Source organism: Mustelus asterias, chromosome 3, assembly GCF_964213995.1.
Source record: "Mustelus asterias chromosome 3, sMusAst1.hap1.1, whole genome shotgun sequence".
Taxonomy (NCBI): domain Eukaryota; kingdom Metazoa; phylum Chordata; class Chondrichthyes; order Carcharhiniformes; family Triakidae; genus Mustelus; species Mustelus asterias.
Window position 1 is genome coordinate 132475595 of NC_135803.1, and position 13557 is coordinate 132489151.

General features: G+C 37.5%; 1 protein-coding gene across 8 annotated transcripts in view; it reads left to right on the forward strand.

The window, feature by feature from the left end:
- Positions 1-13557, forward strand: part of LOC144491600 (serine/threonine-protein kinase WNK2-like) — a 200261-nt gene that overhangs the window by 169003 nt on the left and 17701 nt on the right. For 4 of the 8 annotated variants that reach the window (XM_078209638.1, XM_078209639.1, XM_078209646.1 and 1 more), the window contains one exon: positions 9261-9359. The exons of the other annotated variants lie outside the window; for them this stretch is intronic. In XM_078209638.1, the coding sequence (XP_078065764.1) occupies positions 9261-9359 (99 nt within the window). The remainder of the gene's footprint in view (positions 1-9260; positions 9360-13557) is intronic. 8 annotated transcript variants of the gene reach the window in all.

Here is a 13557-nt window from a genome sequence, read left to right on the forward strand (position 1 = left end):
CCTCATCTCAGTTTTAAATCTACCACCTCTCAACCTATACCTGTGACCTCTTGTCCTAGATTGCCCCATAAGAGGAAACAATCCCTTTTTAAATTTTATACACCTCGATTAGATCCGCTCTCGTTCTTCTCAGGTGGCACAGTGGTTAGCACTGCTGCCTCACAGCGCCAGGGACCCAGGTTCAATTCGCAGCTTGGGTCACTGTCTATACGGAGTTTGCACATTCTCCCCATGTCTGTGTGGGTTTCCTCTGGATGCTCCAGTTTCCTCCCACAGTCTGGAAAGACGTGCTGGTTAAATGCATTGACCATGCTAAATTCTCCCTTGGTGTACCCGAACAGGCACCAGAGCGTGGCAACTAGGGGATTTTCACAGTAACTTCATTGCAGTGTGAATGTAAGCCTACATGTGACACTAATAAATAAACTTTAAACTAAACTCCAGCAAGTATAAGCCCATTTTGTTAAATTTGAAACTAACCACTAAAATATTAATCTGCTCTAGTATTAAAATGCATGTTTTACACTCTTCTATTCCATAAATGCAATCTACATACATTTATTATACAAGAAGTTGCAGATCTTGCACTGACACCCATTTCCACACAGTACTTTTACTCATCACAAACAAACTCACCTCACCTCGAGCATTTTTTTATAAGGCATAACAAAAAAACAATGTGACTGATGATGAGGGAAGAATTAGACTTTGATTTACTGCTGTTTGTATACAGTATACACATCATTCACCCGAGCTATCCATGCTGCCTGTTCAGCCTTGCTACTAAAAGAGTATTGAATCATAGAGGTTTACAGCATGCAAACAGGCCCTTTGGCCCAACTTGTCCATGCTGCCCAGTTTTTACCATTAAGCTAGTCCCAATTGCTTGCATTTGGCCCAAGTTCCAGTCTATCCAGCCTCTTCTTATAACTCAAACCATCAAGTCCCAGTAGTGTCCTAGTAAATCTTTTCTGCACTCCTAGTTTAATATCCTTTCTATAATAGGGTGACCAGAACTGTGCACAGTATTGCAAGTGTGGCCTTACCAATGTCTTGTACAACTTCAACAAGACTCCTGCATTCAATGTTCTGACCAATGAAACCAAGCATGCTGAATGCCTTCACCACTCTGTCCACCTGTGACTCCACTTTCAAGGAGCTATGAACCTGTACCCCTAGATCTTTTTGTTCTATAACTCTCCTCAAAGCCCTCCCATTAACTGAGCAAGTCCTGCCCGAGTTCAATCTACCAAGATGCATGTATAATGAGTAGAAAATCAACAGCAAAGATTACAATCAGAAATGCAAGAAAACTATTTTGGTTGATGCTTAATACAAAATTCTCATTCTCATTTGAGTTCTGAAATTGAAGTGTTATTTAAAGAAAAATCCAAATATCAGCCTTAAAAATGTTTACAATAAGTTTTGATTCTAAACCACATTTAAAATTGTGGAAAACTTATTTATGAAATTAAATGCACCAGTTCACACTTTGAAGGAAAAGTATGTGAAACTTATCACTGCAAATATCCTTTAATGATCACTCGAATACATTCCCAGTAATCCATTAATCTAACTACACTACTAAATTGTTGAACATTGTCTTTATTTTCTCCTCTCACCTCTTTCAATTGTCCACTCCAAGAGAAAACCAAATGCCCAAGGCACAAAACCTATTTCTCAACTTGCAGTTCTCCCTGATGAACTCCATGAACGCTTTCACTGTCTCTGGCAGCACTCAGTATAAACTCCAAACAGTTGCAAGATGACTCTCTTGGTTTTAATGTGCTCGAGAATCAGATCAAGCCTATATCCATGAGTTAACTGTCACTTATGTGTAGATGGATATCCAAACGCAATTTGCATCAATGCAAAATTGGCAGTATAACTGCAGCAGTAGCTTGAATTCAACTTGACCTTGGAAAGGCCCTGGTTAGTTTTCTGCTGACATAAATACAAATATAAAGAATGTGCTTAGTATAGACAAGTACAAATTCTGGAGAAACTAGTGCTTAATTCTGCTTGTGAAAGTTAACTGCAAACATGTTAAGCACATGTTTTATAGGAGAGATTAGCAGTAGAGTGTTATGTGAAATGAATAGGTTTGCAACTGTAGTTTTTCCATTCTCTGTTTCGAAGTTTGGCTGTGATATTAGATGCAAAATGGGATATGTAATTTAGTTCAAGGAGATTGGAGGAAACATCTGATTGAGTCATGTGCACCCTTCAAAAATGCACAAGAAATTGATAATGACAAAGGCCCTAAATGTAAATGATGACTGTACGGGATATGGTATTTAATTAGAGAAGCAGCACAAATAATTTATTTGATTATCCAACTGCAGTGCACTTTGGGACCAATTGTCTTTTCCTTATATGAGAATCTGCTGTTAAATTTTGCATGTCTATCCAGTATATAGCTGTTCAAAAAAATCTGGTTTAGTGGGCACTATACTAGTATGTGTTTACTATAAGTATTGTGACTTCTTTTGCTTGAAGTTGCATTGTCTTTTATTTTTAAAAATGCTGGACTCTCCTACAAAGAACTAAATTTGTAAGCCTCTGACTACTGGGCAGTATCAGCGGTTAAGTAAAAGAACATGGCAAGCTCAATGGGAGCTCTTCTGGTCTCCAAGACTTCTGATCAGAAGAATTGGAGGCTAATACTTAAATGCAACATGTGTAAGAGTGTGCCCTTGTGCCAACAGCATTACCAGCACTCATCCTTGTTGACTGTGAAGCCCTTTGGAAAGTCCTGAGTCTTGAATAATGCTATAAAAAGGTTCTGAAATTATCCAGCATGATGCAAGCGCATTCAAGGATTCTTCTGCAGGTGAAGTTGTATGGGTTAATCTCCAAACCTGCTTTTAGTCCTCCCCAGAAATTTGAGTGAATTACCTTGTGCAGTAACCCAGTACCTCTCTTCACAGAGCAGACAAAGTACCAGTGAGATATGTCAATTGGAGCATGGATGACATATAAGGTTAGGCAGCATCAAGAGATAACTATTAATAGCTGATACATGCTAGCTGAAGTCAGACCTGGGCTGACATTTAAAAGACAGGCCGCGATTTCACCCAATACTTGTAGCCCACTCCTATAGCAGCCTACTGCCTGATGAAGCCCTTTCCCCATCTCCTGTAACCCCAACCAAGGAATAACTTTGGCCTTTTCTCTTAGTATTCCCAAGGAAGCAAATAGAACTACATAACTCCATTAATGACCCTCGAGTTAGGCATCTGAATATATTGTTATCTCTTTCCTTCTGTTATCAAAGATGGCCGTTTTTTTCGCATGTCGAGTCTTGTGTTGTATGTTCGAAGAAGTGGCTGTGGAACCTAGTTGCATATCTGCATGGCTTTCCTGAGTGGGCAAGGGTGAATTGTCATTTTTGTTGGGACTACCCAATCTTTCTAGCTTGTGTTTTGTCACTTGCGGCCTGTATTCTTCGCTGTTTGAAAGATACTATGCAACTACTTGCGATGGCACCTGCGATAATTCTTTCTTCTGCATTTTTCTCCCAGTCTATGGTGGGCATGCCAGATTTCCTGAGATTCACCATCAAGGAGTCCTTGATCTTGGCCTACCTATCAGAAGATGTCCAATTTTAAAGTTGTGATTATGTCTTAAGCATTTTATTATTAGTCATGCGTGCTACATGGACCACCCCATCTGATCTAGGCTCTGATAATAGGTGCTTGAATTCCAAATATTTCTGTTGTTTTAAATACCTCCATGCTGGGCATTTTGTCCTCTGATTGTCTCTCAGGCAGGAGAAGTGTAGATGTTACTGCAGTTTGTACACAGCAAGCTTTGTTGCAAGTATGAGGCCTCATTTTCTCCAGGCTCTTGCGTAAACAGCTATTGCTGAGCTTACTCTGGCAATTCTATTTACCAACTCACTGTCAATATAGAGATGATTTTGTGAAGGGGAAATCCTGTTTAACCAATTGATTGGAGTTCTTTAGAGGATTAACATGCACTGTGGAAATTGGGGACCCTGTAGATGTACTGTACTTGGATTTCCAGAAGGTATTTGATAAGGTGCCACATCAAAGTTTATTACGGAAAATAAAAGCTCATGGTGTGGGGCGTAACATATTAGCTTGGATAGAAGATTGGCTGGCTCGCAGAAAACAGAGTATGCATGGGTCTTTTTCCTGATTGGCAGGATGTGACAAGTGGAGTCCCACAGGGGTCTGCGCTGGGGTCTCAACTTTTTACAATTTATATCAGTGACTTAGATGCATGGTATGGCATGGTAATTAATTTGACAGATAGCAAAGGTAGGAAAGTATGTTGGGAAGAGGATGCAAGCAGGTTGCAGACAGATATAGATTCTTTGCGTAAGTAGCCAAAAATTTAGCACATGGAGCATAGTGTGGGAAAATGTGAAGTTGTTTACTTTGGCAAGAAGAATAAAAGAGCAAGAGTATTTCTTAAACAGAGAATGAGTGCAGAATTCAGAGCTGCAAAGGGATCTGGGTGTATGAGTGCATGAGTCACAAAACGTTAGTAAAGTGGTATAGCAAGTAATGAAGAAGGCTCGTGGAATTTTATCCTTTGTTACGAGGGTAAATTGAACATAAAAGCAAAGATGTTATGTTTCAGTTCTATAGTAAGTTGTCTCACAACACCAGGTTAAAGTCCAACAGGTTTATCTGGTAGCACAAGCTTTCGGAGCACTGCTCCTTCATCAGGTGAGTGCAAGATTTGTTTCACAAACAGGGCATTACAAGATTATCTTGTAATTGAGTTTGTGTCTATATATGCCCTGTTTGTGAAACAAATCCTGCACTCGCCTGATGAAGGAGCAGCACTCCGAAAGCTCGTGCTACCAAATAAACCTGTTGGACTTTAACTTGGTATTGTGAGGTTACTTACCCCAATCCAACGCTGCCAACTCCATATCAGTTATACTGGGCAACGGTGAGACCATAACTCAAATACTGTGTGCAATTTTGGACTCAATTTAAGGTAGGATGTAAATGCATTCGAGGAGGTTCAGATGTTTACTAGATTGATAGCTAGAATAAGCAGGCAGTCTTAAGAGGAAAGGTTGGCATATTGGGCACAGTCATTGGCAAATAATTCAAAGGAAGCACAGAATTTATAATCCAGAGTATAATGGGAAAACATGCAAACATTTAAAAGATAGCATTAAGTTGTGAAAAGGGAATTAAAACATGAAACCTGATTTTATAATTAATACGTATATTGCTGCCTGATCCAAAGAAATCTGATTCTTCACTGGCCAAACACATTTTTACATTTCTACTTTGATCTTGTAAAATGGAACTTCACGAATGTAAACTACAACAATGAAACTTATTTAGAAAAAGTTGATATGCTAATTCAGCTTGCCCTCTATCCTTTCCATTCCATTTTCTGTTTGATTTTTATTGTTGTCCTGCTTAATCTAACATACCCAATTTTACTTGTGTCCCACAATACTTTTAAACTTTCAGTTTATCTCCTTTCACCCATCTGAATCCCATTCTACATTTTGAAGGTGGGAGGCAGTCTGTACATGTGAAAGGGAAATAGACAAGTAAACGTACTGTTTGCCCACAGTTCAGCAGTGTGTCTGGATGACTCAACTTGGGCTAAGGGTTAGTGTTTGTGGCTCAGTTAAAATGGAATTTTTTTTCCCAATCCTTCACTTTGGCCCTTAAGAATGAGATGTCTCATTTTGAAAGACTAAATGTTTGCCAGCATTTAAAACAATATACATATTTAGAATCAGAAAATTTGAAAACCTAAGAGCATTGTAAAATATGCTTTTGCTCTAATCTGGATGTAAAGTTGTGATATTAAAATACTAATTTGAATGTAGCTTTTACAGTTAGTGATTTATAATTAATAAAACAAGTTTATATTTGCAATTTATTTGAATATTAAGATCCCTTATAGTAAATTGCGATAGCCTTGTTTATCTCAAATTGTCATATTTCGAATGAAAATGAATCGGGCTATGTTATAATCAAAAGGTAATAAGTAACTTTTATTGCCTGACTTTTGTGTAAATGGTTTTAACCTTTTCCTGGACTAAATACAATAACCTTTATTTTAATAACTAATTACTTCAAGACTCGTGGAAATATTTTCTAATTCTGCATTTGGATGCAAGTTGCACTAAAGTAGTTATGGTGTTATCTGAAAGTCTTCCAACATTCAAATCTGGGGGAAAGAAAGTTATTAGACCATCTTGCAACTACCACCATCTTTTAACTTTGATTTTATGAAAGCTTCAAATGTGAACTTTGATTTTATGAAAGCTATGTTTCCAAGATAAAAAAATGTCCTTTCAAAGCTTGTTTTGGAAAAGCCAAACAAGGATCAACAAGGTTAAGTAGGTTTGATGTGGAAGTCTAGGTACCACAGCTTTCCAAATTAAAAAAACCATGGTACATGTGTTTTAATGTTTCCAGCTCCCGTTATCCTGTCGGTCATATGTACTTTTAATGATCCAATATGTTTCCTGTCCTGGCAAACCCAGTTTAATGGTTGTGGGTGCAGTTTAGTGGTTGTGGGTGCAGTTTAGTGGTTGTGGGTGCAGTTTAGTGGTTGTGGGTGCAGTTTAGTGGTTGTGGGTGCAGTTTAGTGGTTGTGGGTGCAGTTTAGTGGTTGTGGGTGCAGTTTAGTGGTTGTGGGTGCAGTTTAGTGGTTGTGGGTGCAGTTTAGTGGTTGTGGGTGCAGTTTAGTGGTTGTGGGTGCAGTTTAGTGGTTGTGGGTGTAGTTTAGTGGTTGTGGCTGCACTTTAATGGTTGTAAGTGCACTTTAGTGGCTGCACGTGCACTTTAGTGGCTGCACGTGCACTTTAGTGGCTGCACGTGCACTTTAGTGGCTGCACGTGCACTTTAGTGGCTGCACGTGCACTTTAGTGGCTGCACGTGCACTTTAGTGGCTGCACGTGCACTTTAGTGGCAATAAAATGTTGTCGTATTAATACTAATATGGAATCATTTTATAAGTTCCACAGTGATTTATTAGCTCTTGATGTCCTAGAGGATATTATGAACACTCAAGAAAAACAATATTGGGTCAATTTTAAATAGCTGTTTAGTGTACATTTCCAATTTAATGAAATTTTAAAAAGATGCTGATTTACCTGTTCATATCACTGAATGTTGTATATAATAGTACCGTTAAGTACTTAATTACAACCATAAACATCTGCTATGATATAGTGCCTAATCTTGAATAAAACTGTACTCTCTGAGCAGATATTACTATAACGCTTACAATATAGTTTTTCAGCAACACATTTGAATTGGTGTGTTGAACTGGAAGATGTAGATTTGCAGCCAATGCCTCCAATATCAAAAGCTAGTCAATTGGAAAATACCAGATTTGCTATAATCCAGATCCATGGTAGCTGCTGGCTAACTAATTTATCCAATTATATTTAGTAAAGCTATAACTATTGCTAGTTACTGTTTGGGATTATATGATGTAATAAATATTGATTAAGAAGGGTTTACAGATGAGTTGAATAATTCATTATGGGTGCGCAAATTGGGCAATGTAGTTTTGCATCATACGATAGGTATGTTATTTAACTTTGCATCTAATGCCAGGAACCATTTAACGCATCTTTTTCCAATATGTTCAAAGAATAAAATCATTTGCATTAGTGTAGTATCTTTCATGACACCACAAAGCACTTCATAGTAAATAAATTGCTTTTGAATGTCGTCATGATTGCTTTGTAGGCAAGTATGATGGCCAGCAAGTTCCCACAAACAACAGTGAGGCAGATGGCTAGGTAATTTATTTGTGGTGGTGCTTGAGGGATAAAAGTTGGAGAACTTCCCTGCCTTAGGAGCTTTTGCCTGTATTTGAGCAGGTTCAACGTCTCATCTGAAAGATGGCACCTCTACAATGCAGCATTCTCTCCTGGCAATTTTACAGTCTCTATGCTAAATAGTAAGTGAGCATTAGACAATAAAATGTGTCTTTAAACTACTGTAATAGGAAAGCAATAAATATGTGGTTCTTTTTTGAGAAGAACCTGAGGATTTTTCTGTTCAAGAAATGAGGGACATTAGAATGAAGAACCAAATACAATACAAATGTGTTTAAGGGTGTTGATCAAATGAAACATTTACAAAGATTCACAAGATGAGGAATTTTGGTTATGAAGATAGATTGGAGGCTGGCATAGTGGTTAGCGCTGCTGTGTCTCAGCGTGAGGGACCCTGGTTTAATTCCAACCTTGGGTGACCATGTGGAGCTTTTAGATTCTCTGCACGTTTACTCCAGATGCTCCAGTTTCCTTCCACAATCCAAAGATGTGTGGCTCAGGTAGATTGGCCATGGGGTTACGGATATGGGAGTGGACCTAGATAGAGTGCTCTTTCAGAGGTCCTTGCAGACTCAATTCCTTCCTGTAGGGATTCTATGAGGATTCTTTGAGCCTTTAGAAAAAGTTAGACCTGTTTTCTGTAGAGAAAAGAATGCCAAGAGGAGATTTAATAAGGTATTTAAAATCACAAAGGGTCCGGACAGAGTAGATGGGGAGAAACTATTCTCACGTATGACAGGATAGAGAACGAGAGGACACAGATTTAAAGTAATTGGTAAAAGAAGCAAAAGTGATATCAAGAGAAACTTGTTCACACAGGGACTGCTTGTGTGGGGTGGTGGCAGGTACAACTGAGGCATTCAAGATGGAACTAGACTTAATTGAAAGGAAGAATGTACAAGATTATGGGAAAAAGCAGGAGAGTGGCATCAAGTGAGTAGCTTTTTCAGAGAGCTACTACAGACATGGTGAGCCGAATGGCTGCCTCCTTGCTGGAAGAATTCTGTGATTATATGGAGTAGTTCTGCATTTATTAAACTCTCTAAAATTTTAGCAATCAAACAGTATAACAGCTTTTCATTTTAACTAATTTTATAAGCATTGCTTTGATTCCAAATAACTCTAACTGTAATTGTGTATGAGGGAGCTGATTGCAGATTTATTCAATATGACGCACTACTTTATAGCAGATCCTTAAGGGAAGTTATCTGTGTTCAGTAAATTTTCAGTAATTTTCCTTCATGAAATCTTGTTGACAAAGATTAAACTTTGATTTTTTTTTTCCTCTGCATTTGTTTGCACATGATCAATTTTAACTAAAATTCTTTCATAGTTGTATTAGTAGTAAGCTGTGGAGGCTAAATCCACCCAGCTAAATTAATTATGATTTCGAGTCGCTGCTGTATGTACTTTACGAGTGTCTTGTTTTTTTCCCCTTTATATTCATTCGCAGGCTGGACGGTTTTCCACCAAACGTCTGAGAGAGTGACCTATAAATCTAGTAGCAAACCTCGTACCAGATTCCTCAGTGGACCTGTGTCTTTGTCCATCTGTTTGTATTTGTTCTTTTGTATTTGAACTAATCATCCCACCACCTTCTCTTGCTATCTCAGTCCATTTTATATTTCTGCAGGAAGCCTGCTTTTTAGCCCACTTTTTTTAATTTACTGTTCATCATAATTGCATATTTTCATTTCACATACAAATGCTTTAGTGCACTGCTTTTGGCTCATCACTAAGTACTAAAGGCATATGTGGAAGAGCTCATCTTCTGTGTGTGTATTATATATATATATATATTATATATACATATATATATATATATAGTATATAAAAAGCTGTTGTGTTAAATTTACTCAGAAAATTTACCGAGTGTACCAAAGCTTTTGTATTTTAGTGTAATTTCTTTTTAAGTAATTATTTTAATTTTCTCAAAATGTGGCAAATATACAAGTCTACTCCCCTAGCCTCTCATTTCACCAAAAATGGGGAACTCAGAACTCCTGTAGAAGACTGGTCTCTTTCACACATGTTTCGACAACGAAGACTTGCATGTAACAAGCTGGATACTTAGCAGTGTATTTCCTTGATGCAATGCTAGGAAGGTCACTGGAGGCTGCAACTCTTATTTAAGGACTGTGTTGAATATTTTAATATTTTTACACTGTTGTATCTTTGAGATGTCTGCATGTGAAAAATGCTGATGCACCAGTGCTCCAGTTAGTGTTCAGTAGAATACTCTAACATGGTTTTCAATGAGCTTTGTGCAGCCACATTCATTTGAATATTTTCTGCTCTCATTAATCACACTTGTAACCACTCCTCCATTTTCCTACTAGTTTATTAACTGTTAAGTAACAGATATTTAGGATGTTTGATTTGTGTTCTGGGTTGTAATAATTTTTGTGCCAGAGACACCTTACTGTGAAAATCCTGGCTGGAGCACTAGAACTGATCAATTCTGTTATGCTGTTGTGTTAATTGCCACAGTAATTGTGATGTAGTTTGTTTAAGCACTACCTTTAAAAAAATCTCTAGCATTCTCCTACATAAAATCCACTTTTAATTTTTAAGAATTCTTTATTTAGGACAAAACTTTGTGCTCTCAGTGATGCTTGAAAGCCAAGTTTTGGGGGAAAAAAACATTTCTAGTCTGCTTGGAAACATCATCAGAATGCAAGGACTTGGACAAATGGCAAGAACTACTGTTTTATTGAGGGTACAGTCAGGGGTATCAAATCTGTGGCTCTCAATACCATTGTGGGTGCACAAGTTCAGGAGTGAGGAGTAAAAACTGCAAGTAATAACCTGAACAAACACAAGCAGATGAGCTGACGCTTCAGCAGATGATAAATTGGCTGATTTTTCAGTGCTCATGTTTGAGCACCCACCTGGCATTTCTGAAACTCAGTTATCTGCATATCAGACAGTTTATTGAAAGTTCCATCTGTGAAACTGATGCATAAAATATATACAAAGGGCTGATTGGTCACCTTGAACCGCTTGTAGTAGCTATCACAAGCAATTCACGAGCCCCCATTAAAAGAAAATCTGCACACAAAAAGAAAACCTTTTCAAATTGGCACATTAGAATGGGGAATATCACTTCAAACTGATTATTGAACAGTTGTGAAGTATTTGTGCACATCGCTCCTATCGAATAGTATACTTGTCAGTCCTCAAGGGGGAGATAATATATATTTGTCTATATATTTCTGCTCGCATTCTTTCCAATATTCAAATTTGTTCTAAGTGACTATTTTACCACCTATTGATTGGTTAAATTTATCTATATGTCAATATATAAATGATAATCTATAAGCTGCACTTTGAGCACATAGTTTTATGTTTCATTTTTGTGCACCATAATTTGTACAGTTTTCTTAGAATAAAGAAGTATCTGTTTCTTTCAAGAATTTATTTCAAACAATGAAAAGTCTATCTGTGTTTTGCTTTGAACATATGAAGGTATATTGTCCTGATCAGGTACTGAAGGCCATTTAAGTATTGTAAAATGACAAATATTTTGATTTTGATTTTTAAGGAAGAAATGTGGATAAATTTGAAATTTGCTAAGTTAAAGCAGGGGTCAATCTTGATACTAAACTAATATATTTTAGGTTTTAGTAAATAAGGCTTTGAATGCTGTGTGTTTGAGTTTCAGCTTTGCTGTGGATTTTTTTGACAATATAAGTACTTTTATTTGGATCAAATGCAGAAGAAATATTTTTTCTAAAGAAATTCTGCAATAAAAAACCCACTTTAGAGTAATTCCAACTTACTGTTCGAAATTCTGCTGTGATATTGGTGATGAATTCTCTACTGCATTCATATGAAACTCCTTTATTATTTTAGAGGATGTTAATTTATTTATTTTGATACTTTTACACCGTATAAATTCAACCCATCAGCTTTGCAGGACTGTTACCATCAAAACTAAGCTAGTGAAGGTAATTTGCCTGAAAACTGCAACCTGATTCATATCACTGCAACCTTGTGGGGTAGTAGGTAGATGAAAAGAGAGCTTTTAATTCATGAAAAGCAAAATACTGCAGATGCAGGAAATCTAAAATAAAACTGGAAACATTCTAGTCAGGCAACATCTCTGGAGAGAGGAAAGTAGGATTAATGTTTCAGGTTTTATGACCTTTCATTCGAAATCCTCCTGACCCTTTGTCATTCTTATTGTCATTGGTTATTAAAAACCAATGATTTGCACTGTCTGATTCATCATTCAAGTCCAGAGGGTGTTGGATATTGAATCCATCACATCTGCATTGTTGTAAAACTTAGCTGCCATAGCACTCCAAGCCTGAGTATAAGAGCCCTTGATAGTCCACCCATCTTCCAACTTGGGACTGCTGTTGGAAAATAACAGTTGGCACAGGTAAGCTTTTTCAATTAATTTTCAGTGCCAGGTAATTGCAGTCAAAAGAAGAATGCCCCCATTTGTGTGAATCTCTTTTGAAATGTTCCATTAAGAATGGTTCATTTAAAACAATTCTCTTTAACGTATTAGTTCATCCAGGAGTTTGGCTGTATTTCACAACAGTAATGAAGCATGTGTCCTTCCCAGGAAGATGTATATTATTACTTCACAATATGCTGACCACACAAGAATGAGTGATTCCCTTCAGGACTTCCACTGGTCACTGTTTTGTGATGGTGCTGAATCAGCTATCCATAACTATGTCTATGTTCATTTACGAACTGCTGCATAATTGCACAGAAATCTGCCTTAAGATGGTCGTGGGCATACTCCAATCGTATTTGATGGTTTTTTTCCAAGTTTTTCAGCGCAACATCGAGGGCCGAAGGGCCTGTGCTGCGCTGTAATGTTCTATATGTTCTATGTTCTTTTATTGAGACCAGCAGACCAGGCTAGGCGGTTTCTCTAAAGGAGCCCAAGTTCCCACAATTCTTGAAATCAGCAGGGATTTTTGTCATCGATTGATTGCTACCTGGAAATTGAAATACTCATTCATCATGTTAGCCCAGGATGTGAAGTGCGTGACGTTCAGCTGAACCTCCTGGTACAATTTTTCCTCATCTCGTCGCTTGTGTTTCCTGCAAAACTCAACAGAAGAACACCACTGAATGCAAATGACCGTACTCTAATATCAATCACAATGAGAAATATAGGTTGAGATTTTCACTTTGGAATTTTATTTGATCTGTGCCCTTTAGAGCAAGCACATACTTTAAATATGTATAAAAGAACAGCAATTATTTGCGTTAACCAGGTAATGACAGATTTACTTCATTCCCATGTTATTAATATCTCCTACTTTAAAGTTGACAAAGCATCAAATTTTCTGATGAAATTACAATGGTAAACAGAATGGGTGATTTTAGTCCATGGATTTTACCACCACCTGATAATTCAATGAACTTTACAGCCTGGGTTTCTGCATTGCTAAAGATGCAGTAAGTCAAGGAAGAGCAGCAGTAGATCATGGCTATGGAACCTGAGGTGTAGATGGCAGATGCAACATTTTCTTCTAGCCTGTACAGAGAATGCCAGACGTCAGTTACCTGGTCTACAGGTAAGAGCAACATATCAAGATAAAATGTCTTGGCAGAGATTTGAAAGATTACTGTCAGCTTTTGGAACAAGATCTTCAGCTACAGAGTAATTTCTCAATGGTATTCTAGAGTGAAAGTGATCTCACTGAATTTCTACATGGTCAATGACAACAAGACATGGCACTTTGATCAAACAGACAGTCCATATCTACATCACTAAAATG